This window comes from Plectropomus leopardus, chromosome 24 (genome assembly GCF_026936395.1).
Source record: "Plectropomus leopardus strain MGB_pleo_1.0 chromosome 24, ASM2693639v1, whole genome shotgun sequence".
In the NCBI taxonomy this organism is placed as follows: Eukaryota; Metazoa; Chordata; class Actinopteri; order Perciformes; family Serranidae; genus Plectropomus; species Plectropomus leopardus.
In genome coordinates, this window is record NC_142199.1 from 1,940,778 (window position 1) to 1,967,183 (window position 26,406).

The 26,406-nt window shown below is 37.2% G+C and overlaps 2 protein-coding genes across 3 annotated transcripts in view; both read left to right on the top strand.

Annotated features, from left to right (window-relative positions):
- Window positions 1–12,428, top strand: part of glsa (glutaminase a) — a 32,415-nt gene extending 19,987 nt beyond the window's left edge. For both annotated transcript variants that reach the window (XM_042513212.2, XM_042513214.2), the window contains exons 8-18: window positions 3,473–3,505; window positions 4,304–4,362; window positions 4,573–4,639; window positions 5,429–5,479; window positions 5,815–5,991; window positions 6,099–6,230; window positions 7,070–7,162; window positions 8,334–8,395; window positions 8,531–8,607; window positions 8,751–8,814; window positions 9,537–12,428. In XM_042513212.2, coding sequence (XP_042369146.2) covers window positions 3,473–3,505; window positions 4,304–4,362; window positions 4,573–4,639; window positions 5,429–5,479; window positions 5,815–5,991; window positions 6,099–6,230; window positions 7,070–7,162; window positions 8,334–8,395; window positions 8,531–8,607; window positions 8,751–8,814; window positions 9,537–9,684 — 963 coding nt within the window. In that variant the 3' untranslated portion in view covers window positions 9,685–12,428. The remainder of the gene's footprint in view (window positions 1–3,472; window positions 3,506–4,303; window positions 4,363–4,572; window positions 4,640–5,428; window positions 5,480–5,814; window positions 5,992–6,098; window positions 6,231–7,069; window positions 7,163–8,333; window positions 8,396–8,530; window positions 8,608–8,750; window positions 8,815–9,536) is intronic.
- A 5,276-nt stretch (window positions 12,429–17,704) lies between these two features.
- ahr2 (aryl hydrocarbon receptor 2) overlaps window positions 17,705–26,406 on the top strand; it is an 85,275-nt gene continuing 76,573 nt past the window's right edge. The window contains exon 1 of the mRNA XM_088074155.1: window positions 17,705–18,164. Within this exon, the coding sequence (XP_087930281.1) occupies window positions 18,106–18,164 (59 nt within the window). The 5' untranslated portion in view covers window positions 17,705–18,105. The remainder of the gene's footprint in view (window positions 18,165–26,406) is intronic.

Below are 26,406 nucleotides of genomic sequence, written 5' to 3' on the forward strand. Positions count from 1 at the left end.
GGAAAAAACATCCACTTCAACACTCAAGATTATTATTATTTTTTTCTAAAAAAAACTTTTTTTCTAAACTTTTGCCCAAAATTTAGCGAGAAATTAGTACAAAAGCTGCAAGAAAATTACTGGAAAATAAGTTTAAAACAACAAAAAGTAAAAGTAACAATTACCTCAAAAAAGTACAAGGTAAATTAAAAGTACTACTACTACTAATATTTTTATTATTATTATTATTAATGATGATAATAATAATAATAATAAATAAATAAATAATAAACAAAAGCAAATGCAAAAATATAGAGAATTTTATTTTTCTCCTACAGATAGTATTAATAAAAATATTTACAAAAAATAAAAATAAATGCATAATAATTCATATAAATGCTTTTTAAAAAGCGTAAAAGTTTATTTTGTCTCATCAAGATAATATCGGTAAAAGGCAAAATCATGTTTATTTATTTATGTATTTATTTATTTATTAATTTTAAATAAAACCTTTAGGGATTATAAGTTTAACTCTAAGTTTAAATTTGATTGATTTTGTCAAAAACATGAAAGAGAAATAAAGTTTAAAACAACAACAACAAAGTATAGAAAAAAAGAAAATTAAAATAATAATTAAGGATTAACTGGAAACAAAAATTTTAAAAAGTTTTGAAAAAAGTGAAATTCTCCTTGTGGTTCGGCGTCATCTTGTCCATCATTCCCCTATGACGTGGAAACCGTTTGCTCCGCCTCCCTTTCAATCCCAACCAATCACTGTTGAGATTTCTGTAGCTGCAGATTGATACTTTCCATTGATACGGGTTGTGTTTCTGCATGCGCCCTCCTCCTCTTTCTCCTCCTGTTCCTCCTGCTCTGCTCCTCCTCCTACTCCTCCTCCTCCTCCTCCTGCTCCTCCCCCTGCTCCTGCTCCTCCTCCTACTCCTCCTGCTCCTGCTCTTGCCGCTTCGCCTCCTCCTCCCCATGCTCCTCCTCAACCTCCTGCTCCTTCTCCCCCTGCTCCTCCTCAACCTCCTGCTCCTCCTGCTCCTCCTCCTGTAGACAGATACTCTCTGTGTAAATGTACCTGTTCTTGGCTCCCTCTCCTCCTCCCCCTGCTCCTCCCCCTGCTCCTCCTCCTCCTCCTCCTCCTCCTCCCCCTACTCCTCCTGCTCCTCCTCCTGTAGACGATACTCTCTGTGTAAATGTACCTGTTCTTGGCTCCCTCCCCCTCCTCCTCCTCCTCCTCCCCCTCCTCCTCCTCCTCCTCCGGCTCCTCCTCCCCCTGCTCCTCCTCCTCCTCCTCCCCCTGCTCCTCCTCCCCTGCTCCTCCTCCTCCTCCCCCTCCTCCTCCTGCTCCTCCTCCTGTAGACGATACTCTCTGTGTATATGTACCTGTTCTTGGCTCCCTCTCCTCCTCCTCCTCCTCCTCCTCCCCCTGCTCCTCCTCCTCCTCCTCCCCCTGCTCCTCCTGCTCCTCCTCCTGTAGACGATACTCTCTGTGTAAATGTACCTGTTCTCGGCTCCCTCTCCCTCCTCCTCCTCCTCCCCTGCTCCCCTGCTCCTCCTCCCCTGCTCCTCCTCCTCCTCCTGCTCCTCCTCCTGTAGACGATACTCTCTGTGTAAATGTACCTGTTCTCGGCTCCCTCTCCTCCTCCCCCTGCTCCTCCTCCCCCTCCTCCCCCTGCTCCTCCTCCCCCTGCTCCTCCTCCTCCTCCTGCTCCTCCTCCTGTAGACGATACTCTCTGTGTAAATGTACCTGTTCTCGGCTCGTTGTGTGGTTTTATGTGTTGTTGCATATTTTACAGCATTAGGATCTTTGGGAAATTATGACCACAGCAACAGGTCAATGACGTTGGTAATTTTTCCTTTTTAATTATCGTTTCCCCTCTTTGGTTTTCTGTTTTGGGTTTGTGAGCAGCTTTTAGCGTTCACGTGGCTGTTGATGAATGTCTCAGTGTTGCTTTTGACTCTTTTCACCTGCATTCTCCAAAACTGTTTATACGTGCAGATTATAAACAGTGCAGCTCTGGCTGAATTCAAACACTGGTTTATATCATACTCCATTTCTTTTCTCTAGAGGAGGTTTTTGTTATTTTTATGATTTCATTCATATATTCAGGTTAAATTTAGCCAGTGCAGAAACATTTAACTCTTTGTTCTTGTCAACTTATGTTATAAAATTAGTTTTTGTCTGTTGTGTGACGTCACACTGCAAACTACATGACCAAAACGTCTGCACTCTGATTTATGACTGTTTTACCTTTTAGACGTCTGAAGACCCTCGTGATGATATTACTATTTAAAAATGGGGTTTATAGAAAATATTCTGTGGTATATTTTTGGGGAAATTACATGATACAGACGTATATTGTATGGATTGTATAGATTTTTCAGGGCTGATACAGATTTCAATCATTAGTCTTTAATGAGACCAATGACGGATATTTGGAACCGATATACATTAACAATAAAAAAGAAAATCTTTGTGTCAATATTTAGAATTTGGAATAAAACAAACTATTTAGCAGTTTATTAGCAAAATTTTTAATCAAAATTTAAAAAAACAACTTTTGTTGTTATTGATTTGCTGACTGTTTATTTTGCGTGTGCTTATGTAATTTTGTTTATATTGAGTTTTACTTCTGTACAGCGTCTCTGAGTTCCTTTTCAAAGCGCTTTATTAATAAAATATATTATTATTATTAGATGTCACATACAGCAAGTTCTCAGCATTTTTTATAAAGTGAAAGTAAAGTGAAAATTTAAATTAAAAAGTCAAAGTAAGATTAGCTCCCTGAGGATATAAAAGTAAAAATTCCTCGCATGCTGACACTTTCTTTGCACTTTTCAATTAATTAACCTTATCAGCGATCATTAAAATAATACGCTGATACACACAGTCGACAAAATGCCAAATATCAGCCCGATAATCAGCCAGGCCGATAATCTGTCAGCCCCTAATACGCAACTAAAACTAACAAAAAATAAGCTCTTAAAACACGGGCTCCTACATTTCCCATAATGCACCAAATCACCGCAGTGACTCGTTGATCATGTGGTCTGCAGCGTGAACGCACCTCACAGTGAAACTCACCTGCCAGCAGCTCCAAACACACCTGAACGCTGACAGACACGGCGAACACACACCAGCTGCAGTTTATCTCAGCGACACCAGCTCAGCTGATTTTGTTTTATTTCGTCTATAAGAGAGTTTTTCTTTGAGAGAAACTGAGTGGATTAACCGTTTTATTTCACCTCCTCCATCTCCAGCTAGTCTCCCACCTCTAATCTGAATCATCTGACGCCATGATGGTCTGATCAGCTGTTAGACCGCTGAGATCAGTAGTGACGTAATCTTACGCTCTCTCCTGTCCTGGTTTATGTGGATTATCGTGCTAACGTCATGACATTGGTGACCGTTTGGTGTATTTTTAGAAGCTGTTTAAAACGGTTAAAATATATCTTTTATTCTGTGATTCTGTTTGTGTTTCAGCAAGGGGCGAGCAACGCCGAAAAATTTGACTATGTGAGTATTATTATTATATCTTTTTGGCTTGTTTTTGGGGGGTGGGTAAAAAAAATAAGAAAAAAAGAAAAGTATTACTTCAAAGTCCAAAATGGATGATTATTTTCAGTGTGGATTAATATTCCAATTATTTTTTTGAATACTTGTTCGGCCAAAAAATTGTCAGAAAAAAAAGTAAAATGCCCAATCACAATTAAACCAAAACATGTTGACGTATTTATTTATTTTATTTATTTTTGACCTATTTAGACTCATTAAATTTTCATGGTTAGAACATCATGTTGTCGGCCTGTCATACAAACAGAAATGTTCATTTTGGACCGATGAGGATTTCAGTTTAAAGATGTAATCTGCCAATAAAATAAAATTTTAAAAAATCAAATATAATAATAAATAAAAAAAATAAATAAAATAAAATAAAATAAAATAAAATAAAATAAAATAAAATAAAATAAAATAAAATGGAATATAATAAAATACAAAATAATACAATATAATAAAATAAAGAATAATACAATAAAATAAGATGCAGATGATGTGCTAATATTATCGTGCATCTCTAGTGTGATAATAACAGAAGACACACTGGACCTTAGCTGCGCTGTGGTAACTGGGGTAGTGAAGTTAGTCCCGAGGCAGAGGACGTCCAGTGCGTCAGGGAGGGAACATGGTGCAGCAAAAACACGTGTCAGCTGATGCTGTTTCCGTTTTGAAAAGAGTTTTTGTACTGTAGTAGTAGTACAGTAGTGACGTATTTTAGTGCACCACTGAGTGCTGACGTGCTGCTCTGCTCTGCAGGTCATGAACTTCATGAACAAACTGGCGGGAAACGAGTACGTGGGCTTCAGCAACGCCACGTGAGTACAAGGACGCATCTTTACAGAGAGACACTGAACACTCCTCGATGTTTCGGAGATTTATTATCTCCGATGATCAAATGAACGAAGACGTCGTGGAGGTGTGAAGGAGACGAAAAACGCTCCGTCAGACCTTTTAGAGTTTTATATAACCTGAGCTGAGTCATGCTGTTTAAAGCGCAAACCTCCTCCCGCCTCTCTGTGTCCCAGTTTCCAGTCGGAGCGAGAGTCCGGAGACAGAAACTTCGCCATCGGCTACTACCTGAAGGAGAAGAAGGTGAGGTCAAAGGTCGTCAGCCGAGCGCCTGAGACTTCCTCAGATACACTGTTATATTTTTGCATTCTGTCTGAGCTCACAGCGGCCACAAAATCCACTTTTGTCGGTCATTTTTGGTAAAATGGACCTTTATAAAGTGATGTAAACCGTTATTAAAATGTTAGACTGTCACACAGTCGATCCTAATCCTGATATCAGCCTCAGCCGCGTCGCTCTGCGCTCATGATGCACTTTTCAAAGTCAGGCTATAAAAATATTACACATTCAAATGATTTTCTACTTTAATTGAGTGTATTTTTTTAAGCAGCATCAGTCCTAATCATAAATATCAAATATTCACTAATTTTCAGAATTGTAACCCTTAAAATGCCACGTTTTTGTCATGATACCACTGTGTTTTTAGATGAAGAAAAACAAACACAAAATGAATCATTTTGATATTATTTTTAATCCCTGAATGACACCCAGAAATAATACAGTGCATGTTGCAAAAAAATGCACAACCTGGCCTGAATGTATGTAATATGCATGAACGCTGCCAAAATTTTCAAAAAAACAAGAATGAAAAGTGCGTAATATGCGCTGAGAGTTAAATGTTGTTTTTGTGATGTTAATGTTTCCATTAACGCTTACGTCTGATATTCTCCTCATTTGCCGCTCACACGTCTAAATTGGAGCTTCAGCACGACATGCTGTCATTTTTGTATTATTATTGATGCTTAATGATGGTTTTTGGGTGCAGCAGCAGATTTGTAAATCAAAATGTTGACGGTGTTTTTGTTCTTTCAGTGTTTTCCAGAGGGGACGGACATGACGTCCATCCTCGACTTCTACTTTCAGGTAAACCGAACTCCGAGCGGAAAACCCACCTTAAAAAATGTGCAGATATTTCTGTCATGTTAAGCCAGATTAATGCCACTGATGTTGTTAAAATAGCACAAAGATGCAAGTTAATACTTTTCTAATGAACTCATTTCTACCCAGAAACCTGCAAGAAGAAGCTAAAGCTGCAGAAACGTCTCAGTGTCATTAATGTTTCATCATTAAAATGAGATTTAATCAAATTATCTTTAGCGAAAACTGCCTTTTTTCTAGTAAAGTCTCTGTTTGTTTTGATATTATAGTTTAATAAAATGTGTGTTATGATCCGTGTTCGTGTCTGATGTCCCCGTCAGTTGTGCTCCATCGAGGTGACCTGTGAGAGCGCCAGCGTCATGGCGGCGACTCTGGCCAACGGCGGCTTCTGTCCAATCACAGGCGAGCGTGTGCTGAGCCCCGAGGCGGTGCGAAACACTCTGAGTCTGATGCATTCCTGCGGCATGTACGACTTCTCCGGACAGTTCGCTTTTCACGTCAGTATCTCCTACACACACACGCACGCACGCACACACACACACACACACACACACACACACACACACACACGCACTAACATGTCAGCCTTCTTCTCGTGTTTCAGGTCGGCCTGCCGGCTAAATCCGGGGTCGCCGGTGGGATTCTGCTGGTCGTTCCAAACGTGATGGGCGTCATGTGTTGGTCTCCTCCTCTTGACAAGCTGGGAAACAGCGTCAGAGGCATCCAGTTCTGCACGGTAACCTCCGCTTTAACTCGTTTTCTTTGTATTTTAACAGCGGTAATGAATGATGCCAAAAATACTTATTTATCGTAGAAGAATGATGCTGCGTTTTTTTATCTGAAATGAAGACAAAGTCCATTACTACATGGCTTATTTCTTTCCTCCAGTGTTTTCAGAGCACACATTTTAGTGAAAACCCATCAAGCATCCATCCCAGGAAGTGACAAAAAAAATAAATAAATAAATATGTGTTAGAAAGAAAAAATAAGTGCAGGTTAAAAAAATAGGACATGCAAAAAAATCAGTGCAGGTGAAAAATTATTGTAGGTAAAAAAAATTTTTAAAAAAGTGCAGCTAAAAGATTAATGCAGGTTAAAAAAAATAGGGCATGCAAAAAATCAGTCCAGGTTAAAAAAAAACTGCAGGTAAAATATTTGTGCAGGTTTAAAAAAAAGTGTGCTGATAAAAAAAAAATACATGGCAGATACAACAAATTACAGCAGTCATTAAAAAACTGCAAGTTACTGCAAATTACTGCAAGTTAAAAAAAAAAGAGTGCAGGTAAAAAGATTAGGGCTGGTGAAATAAAAGTGCAGGCAAAAAGCTCAGGCAAAATAATAATTTTAAAAGTAATACACTAATGCATGTACACAGAAAAACTTTTTTGCGCCCGTTATTTTGTCCAGACAGATACTATGTTATGTGATGATAAATTTGTTGAGATTATTTCTGCAGTCAGTGCGAAAAAAATCCTAAAAACTGTATTGTGGTGAAGAAAAAGGTCGAGATTTCTGTACTTTATTGACCTCCTGAAGATGAAATCTTAATCTGATTTTAATGATGTCTTCTTTCAGGATCTGGTTTCTCTCTTCAACTTCCACAACTACGATAATCTGAGACACTTTGCAAAGAAGCTGGATCCTCGCAGGGAGGGAGGAGACCAGAGGGTGAGTCTCTGCAGCACGCTCCCTTTATCATCCAGCCTCCGAAAGTCTTCAAACTTCAGCCCAGTTTAAAGCTTTTCTGCTTTTTCTCCTGCAGTTTGTGAAGCTCACATGTTCGCCTCCGCACGCTTATTTTAATGTTGTAACGGTTTATTTATTTGTCTGAAACGTCACTTTTTCAGTGGCAGTAACTCATTTTTCAGGCGTCTGCGTCACATCCTCGCTCCTCTAAGTGACCTTGTGTGCTTTGTTTTGATGCACGGCGCCATCTGGTGGCAAACGGCTGTAAATTCACAAATAAAACCTCAACTCTTTTTATTCTCTCACTCCAAAGATGTTATTCATTTAGCACAGAAATGGTGATTTTACAGCTTTAAATGTTTGCATGTTTAACCAAATCTCTTTCAAAAACACGGGAGGAAGAAAATGAGCAGCTTCACCAGAAATTACCCCAAATTAGCAAGGAAGTAGTTAAAGTTACAAGAAATTTACCTGAAAATTAGCACATAAAAAAGGTTTAAAAAAAATGGTTTGAAAAAAAAATCCTAAAAATGTAATTTTAATTAGCTTTGAATATATAACTAAATAATTATTTTCTGTTAAGTCTGTTCTAATATTTTCTCCCTGTCCCTCTTAATCTTTTTTTTTTAAACTAATTTTCAGTTAATTTCTTGGCAGCTTTTCCAAAGTTTTTGCAGTTTTGCAGGACGCTTTTTGCCAAGTTGCCTTTTCAGCCACGTTTGCAAAGCAAAGCAAGGAATTAGTAAAATGTTGCAAGACAATTGCCTGAAAATTTGCTCATAAATAAGAAAAAAAGGTTAAAAAAATAAAAATAAATAAATAAAGAGGTTGAAAAAAGTGCAAAAAATGTCATTTTGATATATAATTAAATAATTATTTTCAGTTAATTATTTTCTAATATTTTTCTCTGTCTCGAATTTTTATTTGTATTTCTTTTTTTTTTTTTAATATTTTAAGTTCATTTTCTTGTCTTGTATCTCTTGCCAAGTTGCATGTTGCCTTTTTATCGACGTTTTCAAAAGAAATCAAAGCAATTTGCTCAAGTTTCAAAAGCTTAAACACTTAAGGCGATTGAACTCATCACAATAAACGGATGTCAATCCTGGTTTCGAAGGGTTAATTTTTTTAACGGCTTCTTGTTTTTGTGTCTCAGGTGAAGTCGGTGATCAACCTGCTGTTTGCTGCGTACACCGGAGACGTCTCCGCCCTGAGGAGGTAAATCTGTACTCTGATTTTAGGTTTCCAGCAGCTGCACACACACACACACACACACACACACACACACACACACACACACACACACTCACACACTCACTCAGTTTGCTGAGTCAGTGTTTTGTTTTGGTGCAGGTTTGCGTTGTCCTCCATGGACATGGAGCAGAGGGACTACGACTCCAGGACGGCGCTGCATGTGGCGGCTGCTGAAGGTGAAACACTGATCACAGTTATCAATACATTAATGATGTCATTTCCTCAGTGTGTGGCTTACGTGTGTGTGTGTGTGTGTGTGTGTGCGTGCGTGTGCGTGCGTGTGCGTGCGTGTGCGTGCGTGTGTGCGTGTGTGTTTCAGGACACGCTGAGGTGGTTCGCTTCCTGCTGGAGGCCTGTAAAGTCAACCCAGTGCCCAGAGACAGGTGACTAATAAGACCCGTTTAACACCTTTGCATGATGCACTTTTCCGTGAAATTTTAATGATTTTTTTATGACATGCTGTACTGTACCAGGACTTTTTAAAAATACTTTTATGACATAAAATACTATGACTTAAAAAAAATATGACATACTATGCCATAACTTCAAAAAAAACTTTTGACTACTATACTGTGAATTTTTATATACATTTTTTGACATACTATACTATGACAAAAAAATCATAGCATACTTTTACCGTAGTTTTTTTTCTTTAATTTGTTACATCGTACTATAATATTTATTTTTATTAAACAAATATAACATACTATACTATGACCTTTCAAAAATATTTTTATGACATACTATTCTACGACATAAATTTTTTTTAACATACTACACCATGTTTTTTACACTTATATTAACATACTATACTGTGACTTTTTTTAAAAACATTTTTATGATATACTATACTATGACCTTTTGGAGGAACTTTGTATGACATTTCTTTCATTGTAATTCTTGAACTGCATTATTTTCTTGACTTTTTACAGTGTTAAATATTTAATTCAAACAATCAAAAGCTACTTGGCAAATTAACATTAAAAAATATATATTTTTTGCAGATGGTGTCTTCAAGCTGAATTCGGAGATTTTATGTTCCCAATAACTGAGCTCAGGCACAATATCCTCCTCTGTCTCTGATCCTCCTCTGTGCTCGCTGCAGGTGGGGAAACACGCCGATGGACGAGGCGGTTCACTTCGGCCATCACGACGTGGTGACCATCCTCCGCGACTACCACACGCAGTACAGCCCTCAGGAGAAGACGGACGACAAGCAGATCGCAGAGAAGAACCTGGACGGGATGCTCTGATGGAGAGACGCCGGACGGTCGTGAGTGCTGAGAAAACGTCTTAAATTTGGATCAGAGAGGAAATATATTCAACACGTAGGAAACGTTTAAGAACGTTAAAAAACTGTACAGTGGAAATAATCCCAACACCCCGCCAGAGTAAAAGCTCCTCTTCATGCTATTAGATGTTGTCAGGTTTTTGCATATTAATGTACTTTAAGTGGGGAAATATTTCTGTTTTCAGTTCTCCGTCTGTATCTCGTCGTCCGCTCAGCATCCGAGTTCAGCTGCGGCTGACGGACTCCGTTATTTCCTTTAAAATAGTCGTTTTTTGTTCATAAAACAGGAAGTAGCAGGCGTTTCGTACCCCGGTTTAAAACCTTCATCATCAGAACGTGGTGGAATGTATCTTCCCCCGAACACTTTGGCGTGTTTGTACGTGTGTGTGGTATTTATTTATCTATTTAAGATAAAGTGTACATTCATGTTGTGTGTGTGTGTGTGTGTGTGTGTGTGTGTGTGTGTATAAATTCGTGTAAATATATACAGGTGTATAGTCGTGGTTCTGTAGTCGATGAGCTTTGATCACGAGCTGCGTGACGTAGATTTCACCGTCAGTATTTCCATTTTAAATTAAACATTCAGCTTTTAAAGGTGAATATAAATTAAAAGCTTTTTTGTTTTGCTATCAAATGGCTGTTTTTGTTTTTACCGACGCAAAAAACACTTTTTTCTTTCTTGTATTATTTGATATTTTTATTTAATTTTTTGTAACACGAGGAAACGATGTAAGCGGTCAGCCAAAGTTCAGGTTGTTAGTAGAAAGAGTTTAGATATCACGTATGACACTGCCAGCGCTGACAGCAGCTTGAATTACTGTAAAACATCCAAACATCGACGCTTTGTTTTTCTCGTTTGACGTTTGCACTCAACGACAGAAAAATAACTATTGTTGAAACCAACAGCTCTTTATTATAAAATCTATGAGATTACGTTTCCAAAGTGACTAAAATTTAAGTCAATTTATGGAAAATTTTGAATATTTTTCCTTTTGATTGAATGATGCAGCCATTAAAAAAACACGGAGTCCTGGAGAACTCTGATCAGCCCCTCGAGGATTTTGCAGGTTTTTTTCTTCTTCTTTTTAATTTCTGTGGTCGAAAAAAAAAAAAAATAGACAGACGCATGTTGCTAGGCATTTTGTAAACATTTTGTTATTTTTTTATGATTTTTCTTTTAGCCCTGTTTGAATTATTTTTTTTCCCTATTTTTCTTTTTGAAATTTAGGAAAAGGCCTAGTCACAACATTTTTTTAAAAAAAAGCCTCATAATAAAATAATAATTTGCCGTTCTGTTCATGCATTAAAGCCCTAAAAAATAATATATCTTTGATCAAGATAGCAAAATATTAACAGTTCTAATCAATACACTTTTAATAGTATAATGTTTAATGGTGACTAAAAATACTATTGTATTTAACATCGCAATTCATAATTAATCCTGAAAGTAAAAAAACAAAAGGAAAATAAAATGTCAGAGTGAATAAAAATAATATAAAATAAACGTAATAAACAGTGCGCACAGCTCTCCAATTAAATTCAATTTTACCTGTTTCAAATAGTAAAATTTGCAAAAACAAAATCGTAAGATCAGAATTGTTGAGTATTTGCTAAATTTGCATTAATTGTTGAAAAAACAAAACATCCCAAAATGCTGGAGGGACTGTTCGATCTACATTACATCAGATACTTACTCATAATTAACTTTAATTTATCCAAAAAGTTATTTATCATTTATCAAATTTACAAAGCCCTACCTCCTAATTTAGACTTTAAAGCTTTCTGATTGGTTGATTTTTGCAGCAATGACTCAATTGTAGCTTTTTTTAAGGAAGTTTTAAAACACCTGCTTTAATGACAAACGGCACAAGAAAACACATTTTTCTTTGTTGAGTGCACCGCTTCTTTATCTCATGTTGTAGCGCTCCTGTTGTGATCACTGATGTTTATTTTATTGCTATCAGACTAAATATGTTTTTTCGAGTCGAGGCTTTTAGTGAAGCCGGCGCGTTGACTCTGTAATGTATCACAGGAATTATGATGGTTTGTACGTGGACGCTCGTTTCTGCAGAGGACTCAGGACGGTCCGGTCTGTTTCCACAGCAGATCTGAAACACTAAAAACTGAAGAAGCTTTATAACGCAGATGGATTGTTTTTTATTTAATCTGTAATGTGCAGAGGAATCTGTCATACTTGAAAAATTGTGCAGATGTTTAGTTTTTTCAGAGGTTTTGTGCGTTTGTAGCGTGTTGGAAGTTTGGATGTTGTTTCTGTGCAGATAAACTGAACCAGCCAATCAACATGACTGCGATTTTTAACAGTCCGCCCTCCAAATTCTGCTCAAATTCACTGCATTTCTGTCCCCCGGGTTGGGATCAGTTCATTTAGTTTGATTAAATTTGTTATTTGAAAGTCTTTTAGTTAAATTGGATTAAAGGAAGCACAAGAATTGCAATATCTCAAGAGACAATTAGCAATACAGGTGTAATGATTATACGTTCAAATCAGCAATATGGATTTGATCTGGTCCCGACCTGCAGCCGCTGTAGATATGAAGCGATCTCCGTTTGCAGCGACTGATGTCTTCTGAATGTAACGTGTTTTGTGTCGTTCTGTTTCTTCTTCATGTATATTTATGCTGAGTGTCGCAGGCAGTTCAGATATCTATTCACAGATCAAACATCTAATAAAAGTTATAAAAATCATCGTTGGGTCTAAGTCGTCTTCTTACTGCGGCTCTCTCTGCAGAATCCAGATCAGATCAACAGCTCAGGGTGTTGGACCAGCGGTGATCAGTGGAATTAGTTTAATAAAAATCAAGAAGTGTCAAGAGAAAAAAACAGATTTTTATCAGGTTTCAAAAGTTCAAATGCGTATAAAAGCAGAGGAAAACTGTTGTTCCAGGTGCTGAAGGGTTAAAGAGTGACGAGGCTCCGTGAAGCAAAACACAAGCTGACAAAGGAGCCTGAAAAAAACAAAAACATGTCGGAGCAGAGAGTTGACAAGTTGTAGTGGAGAGTTTGGGCGCGCGTTTACTGCTGTGTAAACGCCACCTCTGATGTCGCAGTAAAACGCTGCGGCGGCCTGCGGTGCCGCAGTGGAAACTTACCGCAGCTCTTCAGCCTGTTTTGGTGCTGCCAAAGATATAAAGTGGTGGAGTTTAGTCACCGAGCGCTAATGATGAGGAGCAGCGGCTGCTGGCTTCACGACCCCCCCTCTGCTGAAACTGCTGCTGCAAAAAAAAAACTGATTCACAATCACGCTGTCAGACGTCAGTAACCTCTGTCTTTAAAAAGCACTATCATTTCTTTAATTGCCGTCCATAAATCATTTTGTGGATGTCTCAATTAAGAGCAACAGCTTCTCGGCTCCATTAGCGCCTCGAGATCACAAAGCCATTAATTCGAGCTTTGCAGACACAAATCAAGCTGTCATCCAATCAACCCAAAAAAAGAAGCAGCAGCAAAAGCTGCAGACGAAAAACAAACTGTGGCTCTTTAAAAAAGTCTGTCTCGTAAAGAAAAGCGAGCGCGTTAGCTGCCAGACGCTGCCGGTCTGAGCCAAGCTGAATTAAAACAGGGTGTATTTGAAACAAAGGCTGCTTTTTAATAAGGCCAGAGGGTGGCATATCGCAGATAGCTGCTGACTGTTTGGCGTTAAACACCGCCGTCCTGCCATGGCAACACAGAGGCCAAGAGTTCCCGTCAGCGCCGCCAGCCAACCTGCAACTGTTTTAAATGCAAAGCAAATGAGAAGTGCAGTTTAATTACGGGGAAGAAAAGAAAGATTAAGAAAAGCTTTATATGAGATAGTTTATTTATGTGTGGGATCAGTCTGCACAGGTCGCAGCGTTAGCTTCATTCCAGCTTTAAATGCCGTCTTGTTGCTCACCTGAGAGGAAGCTTTCATGTGAAACTGCTGTTTTTTAAGGTCCTAAATTAACCCTTTGAAACATGGAACAACATCAGTTATATTGTGCTGCGCTCAGACGCCTTTAAGACGCATTTAAACCCTCAAAACCAGAGCAAACTGCATGAAATTAGGAAAAGGTGATAAGGAAATAACCAGAAAATTAATTTTTATTTTTTTTAATTATTTTTTTTTAATTTAGTTAATTATTCATTTTATTATTATTATTATTATTATTATTATTATTATTATTATTATTATTAATTTTATTATTATTATTATTATTTAAAACATATATAAATGTTTATAACTTCTGTTTTTCTTTCTCGTTTTTTTTGTTTTTATTTATTTATTTATTGCTTAATTTCGGGTCATTTTGTGTAACTTCCCCCTGTGTTTTTGACAGGAATCGAGACAGTTTGCTCAGGTTTCGATGCCAAACTCTGTTTTCAATGTCTCGTGTCACAAGGCGACAACTCTGAATATTTCTGTATTTGTTTGTCATCAAGGTACACTTTATTCACAAAAAAAAGAGTAAAATCAATTTTGTCATTGATCACTTCACACACTGAGAGAAGGGAGGTGATGGCAGATGGTGTGCGTGTTTTTTAGGGACTCTCCACGTGTGTGTTTTCCTGCCTGATAGTGACAAGAAAACAGCTGTTTTTTTCACAGAGACTCACTCTGTCTCCTACTATGATAGTGAGGAGAAAGGAGTTGTTTTTTGCTGAGACATTGCTGCATTTCCAGCCAGGATAGTGACGCAAAAAGTGTTTTGTAACCGAGATAGTGCTGCTTTTTCTGCTGAAAAGTGGCAAAAAGTCTTTGTCTTTTACTGAGAGACGGCTGTGTTTCCTGCTGCAATAGAGCCATAAAAAGAGTGCCGGGGATTGTGCCTCCCAAACTGTGTTTTTGAAGTCTGAACACGATCATTTCTCGCCGTGATCAAGTGCTTTTTGTGCTGAAGCTTATCCACACATTAAGTTAAGAGTTGCTGAAAGTTTCTTAAAGTAAGTTTCAGTGTATCTGTCCAAAATAACACACAAATGTAACGTATCCGTGGTATGCAGAGGTGCATAATGCCAACTTTTTTTGCCTGTCTAGCTGCACATTTCAATGAATTGTGTTCAATCCAGTGATCACATTGCATATACAGAATATTACAGATAATAAATAAAACTGTTTGGCAATGTGACTCACATTCCCAAACTTCAACCACTATCAACAAAAATGTTTGTAATTGTAGAGAAATATTTCCTTTTTATGAAGAAACGCTTGCAGATTTTTGCAGTGTCGTTGTTTGGAAAGCGAATCCACATCAGTCCGGGTCCAGCTGTGTGCCCTGCACATTATCTCGGAATAATGTGATTTTGATAAAAAACTTTTTGGAAAGATGAACATCTTTACCCCCATCATGCATTGCACTGATGGATCTTTAGACAACATTATTTTCGTAGTACAGAATCTTTGTCAGCTCACTTTTACAGCATTTTTAGATTGCAGTTTTTGGCCGAGGAGGGCGCTCCAGCTCCTGTTTTCAGAGCATAAGTAGAGGCTTCATGCTTGCTTGTTTATTTGTCACGGCTTTAAAGGGTGTCTGCATCGTTATACTCCAAAAATTCATGGCAATAGCTTTAAATGTTTGCTTATTTTAAAGTTTTTGGGGGTGAATTCCTCTGCGGCACAAAGCAGCCCTGAACTTCTCGCTCTGAACTTCAAACCCCAAATAAAAACCCAGCTTCTTGTCATTATTTCCACACAGAGGAATCCTCATGCGTGACAGTTCATATTTACAACTGTGATTTTGGAAGTAAGCAGCACGTTACACAACCTGAACCGTGAATACGAGAAGTCACAAATGAATAAAAGAAATCCAGTTTATAACCGACAGATGTTGGATGACAAATATTGTGGCTGAGCCGATGCAGCCGCCGACCTTTGAGCTGGATTTGTGTGCCTTTCAGTTTTGTAAATTTGGTTCCTGGCGTGCTGGAGCAGGTCCCTTAGTGAGAACACAAACGCCATGATATATCACGCTGACGTTGGCCGCGTTGAATACAATGAACAATACAGGAATCCTTCGAATTCGTGACCCTGTAAAAGGCGGTTCAGCTCACTCTGACAGGGCGTAGGAGGACACGGTGACTGACTGCCAAATGACCGAAACGCTGAATAAATACGGACATGCACCTTGGCTGTCTCATGGCGAAATAAAGTTTTGCCAGTACAGGCAGAGTGAAGCAACATGGGGAATAAACTGAACCTTCACCTGTAGATAAGCAGCCAGATGGAGTGCAAAAGTTAAAGTTTTGCAGTAAAGTCATGTGTTTTCTGCCATGAGAAAATCTCCTGAATGTCAGTTTGTATAACAAAAGTATAAACATGACTTTAAAAACCCAAAATAACCCAACGTGTCCTCCAAAACTTAAGACATCTGCACTTTAACTTAATTGAAATATTGAATTCAGGGTGTTTACTTGTCACTGAATATCCTTTACATTGTAGTATTACTACTTTAACTCAAGTAAAACATCTGAGTACTTCTTGTGCAACTACAAAACTTACATATATTTGTATGTATTTATTTGTATTTATTATAATATTTGTAAATAGAAACAGATGCATTACAGCTATTAGTAGTAGTAGTTTTAGTAGTAGTAGCAGTAAAATGTTGTAATATGACAGGATGACAAAGAAAAAAAACGAGTTTCTCTGAAGCATCATACTGAAGTTTGTTATAGGCCCCTCATGGTTAATTTTTAATTACTTAAATTTATTTTCACATTGTTAAATATGAAAATATTCATCAATATTATCATAGTATTTTTTTATTATTATCAATCCTTATTAATTATGTTTTTCTTATTTTAATAAATTATTATGTATGCCCACAAAAATAACAAAATATAATTTTTTCTTGTTGTGATATGACATATATGATATATATGCACCATTTTATTTTTCTTCTCAATAGATAAACTATTTTTTACATCAATAAAATAAATAAATAAATATTATTATGTCAATACTGTAATTTGACATGATGGCAAATGAAAAAATATTTATTAAATTATTTGAATATATTATAATATTTGTAAATATAAATAGCTTAATTGATTTTATAGTAATTTATTTATTTAATAATTAATAATTTAATTTATTTATATTTACTGTATTATATTGATAAGTTATTTTGAAAGCAAATAAAATAAATTAAAGTATTTTTGAACTTTAATAAATAATACAAAAACATAAATATACAATTATCAAAGAAGAAAAAATAGACCTCTAAAGGACCTGAAATAGTTTATTATTGATCCTTAATTGTGTTCTAAATAGATTTATTAAATTACTTGTATTATTATTATTATTATTAATAATAATACTTTTTCATATTTTATTCAAAACTTATTTTGTAAACCAACTAATTTAATGGTCTACTAATGGTTTAAACTATCACTTTTGTGTTTTTTTTCTGCCACACTTAAATGTAATAAATTTAATGAAAATATAATTTAATAAAATAAATAAATACAATTATTTTTGGTAATATTTGCTAGTGTCAATAGATTTACTAATACTATAGTCGCTGTTACTATTTTTATTGTTGTTGTTAGTGTAAAAAATTATGAAATGAAGTACAATAATAATAATAAATAGATAAATTTCAATCACATTTTTGAAAATGAATTGTAATCACATAATTTGAATTTGTACTGTTTTTATTTCAATATTTACATTTTTAAAAAAATAGTTTAATTTGAAACTGAAATTATTTCTCACATTTCAATTTCAGTACTAAAATTCAGATTCATGCAAATTAAATTTATTGAAAAATATTTTTTAAATTAACTGATTAAAATTAAAATTATTTTTTTTCCCGAATTTAATTTGATAGTCTGCACAAACAAATCCTCCTTAAGGTCTCCCGGGCTGGAATGCTGTTTTCCAGTCATCCCTCGTTGTCGGCGTCAGGCTCGGTTGGCCCACATTCGCTCCACCTTAAATATTTCTGCTCTCGCGTTACTTTCACACACGAGCGCACCGGCACGGGAGCGCGCGGCGGCAGCAGCAGCAGCAGCAGCAGCTCTGTCAAATCACAACGCGGGTGACGCGCAGGCGGAGGACTTACATAAAAACCCTCCGAGGACTTTTTTAACGTCGGAAAGTCACGTTTTTTGCGGTAAATCGGTGTGGAGATACACAAACATCTGGATTATGAAAAGTTGTGAGAGTTACCCAACGTCTCGCGGGCGTTTGGAGCGACTAAAGTACACAAAGTAAGTTTTTTTTCGGCTCACAGGCGCACGAGACTCAACCGAGGACTAAAGGGGATTTTACCGACTCTTTTTTAAACACTATTTTGTGTTTTTTTTTGTTTTTTTCAAAGGAAGTGAGTATTTGGAGCTGTGAACACAAAAAAGGATAAAGCCACTTTTGTTTTTATTTTTTTTGAACAACATTGAAGTCACCATGCTGACGAACACGGCGCTTTATGCGGCGAAGAAACGGAAGAAGCCGGTGCAGAAAATGTGAGTAAACAACCATAAATAGACGCAAAAATCATCATAATAACCCTCTGATATTTCTTAAATATCATAATGTGTGTCTAACGCTTGTATACAATAGTTTTGTTGTACTTTTATGGCTTTTGAAATACTCCAGTGAGACTCGTGAGTGCACCCTATTGTATTTTAACTGTAATACTTTGACAATGCTGCCATTACACACAATTTGCATGTGGTTCAGTTGTGACTTCATTCATATTTACTGGAAATATGCCCTATAAACAACATTAATGACGCTTTTATTGGAGTAAAACCGTTTTATGTCGTATTTTAATGCTTTAGCACTCACAGATCTTATACACTCTATAGTAGGTTCCTTTTTAGGTGGTTACAGCTGTGCAAACATCTCCAGACTAGTCACTTAGTGTGCATTACAGCCTCTGTTACATGGTAATAAGTGTGTAGTTACTCTGCAATAGTAGCCACATTGTCCCTGAATCCATAAAGGCCATAAAGTCTATTTTCCCTGCTGTGGTTATGCAATGTTGGCCAGCCAGAGCGAGGTTAATGTTGGAGTGCTGAAGTCCAACAGGCTTCTCCAGCATGGAAAAAAAGTAAAGAAAACTGTTGCTTCAGGATTATTTAAATCTAATTATGTCACCTGAGACAGCAGGGCTTCCCACACTCTTTCTGAATTTGAATGTGTTATTAACACAGAGTTTTTGTTTGAGTTTGCTCTGTGGGCGGGGAGGAAAACAGTGCAGAGAGTAAATCCCCACATCAGTGAAATCATATTCTAATGAGTCTATTTTTGATTGAAGTAGATGTATATTTAAACTGCATCTTCCCTCGAGAGTCCCCTGAATGGCCCCAGACCACAGTTTGAAAACCACTTCTGCATACTGTAGCGCCAGAAAATCATTCATGTACAGGAGAAGAATGCTTTTTGGACAACATTTTATTTAAAATTACTATAACAATGCTTTAATGGGCCTGTAAGGAACCTTTTGGCAGCACTGGTTTCTCACAGGACTTTTAGTTTTTTATTTCTGTGTTGCATCAGCAATAATCGGGATTTCTGGGACATCTCATTTTGGGAGCCAGAACTTCACACTGGAGAAAATTTGGCAATATAAGACTGTTTCTTTATGCCTTTTGGCCAAATAATGGGATTGTGAATTGGATAAATGCCTATATACTTGAACATGGACGGTACTACAAAGACCTCTTAAGGAGCTTCTCATGTAAAGAACCCTCTGGAAAGGCACAGTGCGACTAAAAGTGACCTGAATCGATCTTTGATGGTTAAAAATAGAGCTTTATATGCAAGGAACCCTTAATAGAAAATCATATATGTCTTCGAAGGCCTTAAATAGAGCTCATGTTAGCAAATGTTTCTGTATAAACACTGACCTGTGCTGGAAGGAGCTTTCTACAGAGAGGCTCTCTGAAGAACGCTCTTCCACCACTGGTTCTCAATTGTGCAGTAAAGAAGCTTTTATGGAGGTTTTCTGCATATTTAGAGTGTTTTTTAATATTAAAACAAATGTTATCAGAGAACATTAAAGATACTGTAAAAACGTTTTAGGGAAGTTTTGTTCAAGCTGCTGGATTATGGCCAAGATTCAATATTGTGATCATGATTATTGAACACAGTAACTCATTGACATTTGAAATTGAATCATCAAATTAAAAAAAACACCTCATCTTTGAAACAGTGGGTTCTCTTTAACTTAAATTATGATTCATCTGTAGGTGGCTCATCGGCCATAAAGGTTAATGTAACAGTTCAGGCATGCTGGTATTTTGTCAACAAGAATAAATGCACTTTAACAAAGAAACAATTGTCAGGAATGCAATGTAATCCTACATGTAAGCGTAATGGACTAAAATGCACACGTAATGGCACATCATAGCGCAGCTCAAGCACTTTGACCACGTGTTAACTCTGTATTCTCGACAGCAAACTATAAATGCCAGGTGATAAACCCTGCTGAACACTGTAGGCACTCACACTCGCCTTCAGTCTTTTTTTTGTCATGTTCTGCTCATCGACACACTCAGGTGATGCCAACGTAAATTAAATGTAGGCAGCCGTCCTAAGAACGTATCTGCAGCTTAATAGGCTGCACCTGCTGTGGTTGTGGTGGTTATTTTTTAGAAATAAAGTTGCTAAATCTGGCAAAAAAGTCGCCAAGTTTACAAAAGTCAGTGCTGCTGCAAAGAGAAAAAACGAGAGCATCATTGCAAAACAAAATCACAGAAATCGTTTCATTGTGATGGTGCTGTTTTCATAATCGTCCTATGCTCTGTTCAGCATCATGCTCGATTGGTGCCTCTAAAGCGCGGTGTGCACTGTGATTTTGGGCTGTCTCAGACGAAAGATGACTTATGTGAAAGAAACGTGGAAATATCTTTGGTTGTAGATCTAAAGCTTGGTCCTACGTTGCACAGTTAGAGAGAGAGTTTTTTGACACATATAAAGCAAGGACTTGATTTGTTTGTTTACGTTTTGCTTGTACCACTACAGCGGCGTAGATTGATGACATGGCGTCGATGGTCGTAGGTTGTAGCCTCCAGTTCAGCTGTTGATGTCATTGCACAGTCTGTAAACATCAAATCTGATGTTGCACCCAAGTTTATTAAGATCCGTGCTGCAGAGTGTAGCTGCACTGAACTTATGAGATTGCAAAAAATCTCACAGCGGGCAGGAGACTTTAGATCAAGAGTGGCTTACTTTTTTTAATTGTGCGCCATATACAGAAAAATACGAGGAGCCACAGGCCAAACAATAGTAAATGCGTAGTTTTTTTCAAACACTAAAATGTGGAAAAAAAGTGTTTCTCAACCAGAAAATCTCATTTTCCGTAGAAAATTACTAAATAGTTTGTCATTATTGTAGTTTTTTGGTTTGCCAAAATATTTCAAAAAGTATTTCTCTGTCTTAAGTCTTTACAGATCTGCTGCCATGTTTATTATGGATCTTACAAAGTGCTGTAAACAACCTATTTTGAGATGTTCTGTAGGAAAACATGCTTAAAGACTAAATTACAACTTTTTAGAGATGTTCTCTAAAGAACATTCAGAGACTTATTCCAGGCAGCGTGCCAGTTTATTAGAGATCCTCCTTCGTGTCGTAAATCATGTTTTTGGAGCTCTTCTGTAGGAAAACATGCTTAGACAGTTCCTCAAAGACCTGCAAAGAACTTTTTAGACATGTTCTCTATAGCACTCTACTGATATTGGTTTTCCCACACCCTTCACAGTGCTTTAGGCTAAAGAACCTTTTTATGGAGGTTATTTTAGGAAACGTGCCAGTTTATTATGCTTTAAACAATGTTCTTGGAGACGTTTTCTAGGAAAACATGCTTATATAGTTCCTTAAAGACTTTCAGATAAGTTTTTTGAGATGTTCTAAAGCACTTTACTGAAACAGAGCCTCCATGGTGCTGGAAATAACCTTTTAGAGAAGTTATTTAAAGCGTCATGCCAGTTTATTATCCTACAGGTTCTCATAAGAACTGTGATTGAACTTGTTTTGAAGAAGATGTTCTCGTGGGCAACATGCTTAAAAAGTTACTCCATAGTGCTTCGAATAACGTTTTTGGAGATGTTTCCTAGGAAAACATGCTTATATAGTTTTCTGAGATGTTCTCTACAGCACCATGCTGAAACTGTTTTTTCTTAGACCCTTCATGGTGCTGTAGAGAACCTTTTTCGAGAAGTTCTGTTAGGCATCATGCCAGTTTATTATAGATTATAGATGTTTCTTCTTTGCAAATAACGTTTTTGAAAATGTTCTCTAGGAAAACATGCATGTATAGAGTTGAGGAGAACTTTTTAGAGATGCTCTCTGAAGCAGCATACTGTAACAGGTTTTCATAGACCCTCCATGGTGCTGTAAAGAACCTCTTGGAGTTATTTCAAACACAGTTTATTATCCTATAGATTCTCGTTGGAACTGTAATTAACCTTTTTTTTTACGATGTTCTCCAGGGCAACATGCAAATAGTTCCTTAGTAGCTCATAGAAAACGTTTTAGAGATGTTCTCTGAAGTACAAACGGGCTAAAACGGGTTTGCTTAGACCCTTCATGATGCTTTGAAGAACCCTCTCTGCTGTCAGCAGCACTGTCCTCCTCGCTGTGATTTTACCAGTTTGTGATTTTTAACTTTAACAAGCCAGACGGGAGTGTTAACTGCTCCTTACAGAACCACAGGCCCGAGCAGAGAACCACGGCCAGAACCTTGCCAGAACCGCGGTTTCAGTGTGTGTGTGGTACTACCTGCATTAATCATAATCAGGACGTGGAGCGAGAGCACTCTCACGCGATGTTTCCACGAGGGAGGAGGGAGGCAGGGAGGATGGCGTAATCTGAGACTCGCTGTGTGTTTTTTTTCTCCTCCTCCTCCACTGCCACAACATACTTTTTTCCTGTCTTTCCTTCTGTCTCTCTGGGTGTTTTTTCGGGGGGTTGTTTCTTTCCTCCCTCCCTCAACACAAATTAACATAGTTCAGTGTCACGCAAACGCTTACATAACTCTGCCATGTTCGCTCGCCTTTGGTTTTTCAGGAAAAGTTGCTCTCGGGGAGTTTATCGTTCTTTTCTTGTGTGTGTTTGGGAAAGAGTGAGTTATGAGTGTGTGTGTGTGTGTGTTAGAGAGTGAGAGACAGTTAACACACACACACACAGGTCTCGAGGCGACGTTACAGCAGTCGTCCCTGAGGCAGTGTGCCTTTCTGTGTACACTGTGTTGTAAAAGTACAACATATGAATTCATGGCAGTTTCTCTCAGTGTGTGTGAGAGAAAGTCACAAAACAACAGAAAATTTGATATAGATAGCCAAAAGTATGTGGACATCTTTGTGCTACACTCATGGGATAGTTTAATACGTTTGGACGTTAACTGTTTTAAACCTGGAGCGAGGTAATCACATCTCTTGGGCTGCTTTTAGAGGCTTTTCACAAGCATTTAAGACCTTTGACACCTAAGCAAATTGGTTTGATTTCTGTTAAAAACATGGGAAAAAGGCAATGAGCAACTTGGCAAGAAATGTCCTGCAGGTTGCAAAAAAAAAAAAAAAAAAAGAAATTGCTAAGAACCCTGAACAAGAATAGAGAAAGTGTGAATTACTAGAAAAGTAACAAAAAATAGAAAAAATGTCCAGAAAACAAATTGTTATAGGAATATATTAATATATATATATTATCTGTTGAGCTTTCTTTTTCATTGTTTTTTTGTGTGTGCATGGGTATATATTTAAGCTTTTTTTGGGGGGAAAAAGAAATTTATAAAAAAGCAATTTGGCAAAAAAGTCCTGCAAACTGCAAAAAAGAGCAAGTAAATTACTAGAAATTTACCAAAATAGAAAAAAATGTACAGAAAGCTAATTTTTCTAAGTATGTATTTATTAGTTATTTCTTGAGGGTTTTTACGGTCATTTCCTTGTTTTTTAATTCTTATTTTTATTTGTTTATTTATTTAGTGTGTGCTAATTTTCAGGATTTTTTCTTGTAACTTTTACTAATTTCATATGCTATTTTCAATGCTTTTTTCTTCTGTTCTTGAAGATATCAGGCCAATTTGCTCAGGTTTCAAAGGGTTAATCTGCTGCCATGAAAGCCTTCTGGTTTTAGTTTTTCCACCAGTTTTTTGGAGGCTGGCTGCAGGGATTTGCTCCCATTCAGTTCCAACAAGAGCTTTAGTCAATGAGGTCAAACACTGATGCTGGGCGATAAGACCTGGCTCCAGTTCATCTCGAAGGATCAGGTTGAGGTTCGGGATGGATCTGGTTCCAAAAGAGTAAAATACTCAGATAACTTAAACCGTCGTTCACTTTCTCCCTTAAGTTGACTTTTCTGCTTCTTTCTGACTCAACAGGTGTTTGCTAAGAAAAGAAAAATGTTGTCAAAATGTGTATACGCATAACCAAAGTCAACAAAACAACAGCTGCAGTAATTTCGAGTCGGGCTCGGTTGATACTTTAAGGCATCAGCTGAAATACCAACTAGAATTGAAACGTCTCCAGTCAAACAACCTGCATCAGATCCTTTTTGCATCAGTAGTCTGATGTTGAACTTTCCTGACCATTGTTTATTTTATTTTATTTTATTTTATTTTATTTTATTTTATTTTATTTTATTTTATTTTATTTTATTTTATTTTATTTTTCCAGCGCTGGCCTGCAGATGAATTTGAGTGCAGAAAGTGGAGCGACTCAGCAGGAATAAAACGGTCAGATGTGGCAGCTGGTTAGATCTTTTTGTGTTTTGTTTCGGGGTCATGCTGATGTGAAGCTGACCGGCTGTTTTCTCTTATGACTGACATGTGATGGACATCAGTCTCAGCTCACTTCCCAGACGTAAAGACACCGGCGAACAACAAAAACACAGCCATGGTTTGTTTTTATGCTCATTTCATGGATATTTGCTTACTGATAATGCAGAAAAAATCTCAGAATTACTAAAACATAATAACTAAAGGCAATATACTATTAAATACTGCATATAAAGGACCGAAAAGCTTCTAAAAATAACATTTAGAGGTTTAAAACAATGCATGGACTGTAAAAGTATACTGCAAAAAAATGGGAAATTAAGATTAAATTCTCAGAAGGAGACAGAACAGGATGTTTTTTTAACCCTTTGAAGCAACGTCACTTTACTTGTGCTACTTTTAGACTTCTTTTACAAGTATTTCAAGCGTAGAAATCTGTGCAGATTGATGCAATTTCTTTCAAAAACATGGGAAAAAGGCAGTGAGCAACTTTGTTAAAAATATTCCACAAATTGCAAGGAATTTTTAAAGAATTATTTTACAAAAGCGAGGGAAAAATAAAGAAAGAAATAGGGTCAACTATATACATAATGATTTTAATGACATTGTTCAAATTTACAAAGTACAGAATTATTATAATTTTAAGTCCCTTTAAAGGTAAGTTCTTTGCTGTTTTTTTTTTTTTTTAATTTAATTAAATTTATTTAAGTAAGGTAGGTTTTTCTTTCATTGCTCATTGCCTTCTTGCCATGCTTGTGAAAGAAATCAATCCAATTTATTCAGGTTTCAGTGGGTTAAATGTAAAATTTTACAGGTTAACTGCTCTCAGAAAAGCCTCTAAAAATAACATCAACAGGAAGAACAACTCGTGCCACAACTGTAGTGTGAAATATATCAAGTTCAGGCTAAATATAGCAACCCGTGTAACCAGAAAAATGCCTAAAAGAAATGTGGAGGTGGACGGTTCAGACTAATCTGCAGACTTTAGTTGGTGTGATTTCACATTTTAACTCACTTTCTAGTAACGCCAATTACAAGTCTCAGCGGGAAAGGTTGTGAGCCGAACGCCTGTAGTGAAACTGTAACATAAATGTGTAAAATGTGGACCTGACCAGGTCCCCCCCCCCCTCCTGTAAATAAGACATCTGCTTCCAATAATACTCCAGAACACGACATATTTGAAATCGAGGCGAGATGGCTATCGCCGCATTCCTGACGGCACAACTCCCTGCAAGAACAATGAGCGGCCAGTGTTGTTGCTTCTCGTTTTATCTACCAAATCTGCCCTGGATGGGGCGTGTATATATATCTGAGTGTGTGTGTGTGTGTGTGTGAGAGAGTGTGGGGTTTGTGTTGAACTTGGAAAAAAAAACACTCTCCTGCGTTCACACAAAGGCACTTTGTCTCCGATGGGGCAACGACACCTTTGTAGAACAAAAGAAACTAAATACGATGCTGGCGTCTGTTCCACTGCTGGAGTTATAATACAGGAGGAAAAAAGAGCACAACAGGAGTGTCACAGCTCCACCGATATCCGAGAGTCCACAGCAGGTCGTTTTCAGGCTCATGGAGTTCAAATCTGGCTCCAAAAGCTGGTATCATAGGCTTAAAAAGTCAGTTTCAGGCTGAAAAAGTCAATATCAGACTCATAAAGTTGATATCTTGCTCTAAAAGTCAGAGTTTGTCTCAAAAAGTCAATATCAGGGTCAAAAAGTTGATATCTGGCACAGAAAGTTGGTGTCAGGCCAAAAATGGCCGATATTAGGCTCTGAAAGTCTAATCAGGATTAAAACTGAGTTTGTGCTGATCCTCACATTAAAAGTGATAATTTCAATGCCAACAGAAGTGATGGTTTGTGTTTCGGTCATATTTAAATTTGTCTATATGTGTCTTATATTTATGGTTTACAAAAACATGTAATATGGGGTTTAGAAAGTCAATATTGGCCTCATGGAGTTAATATCTGCCTCCAAAAGTTGCCTCCAAAA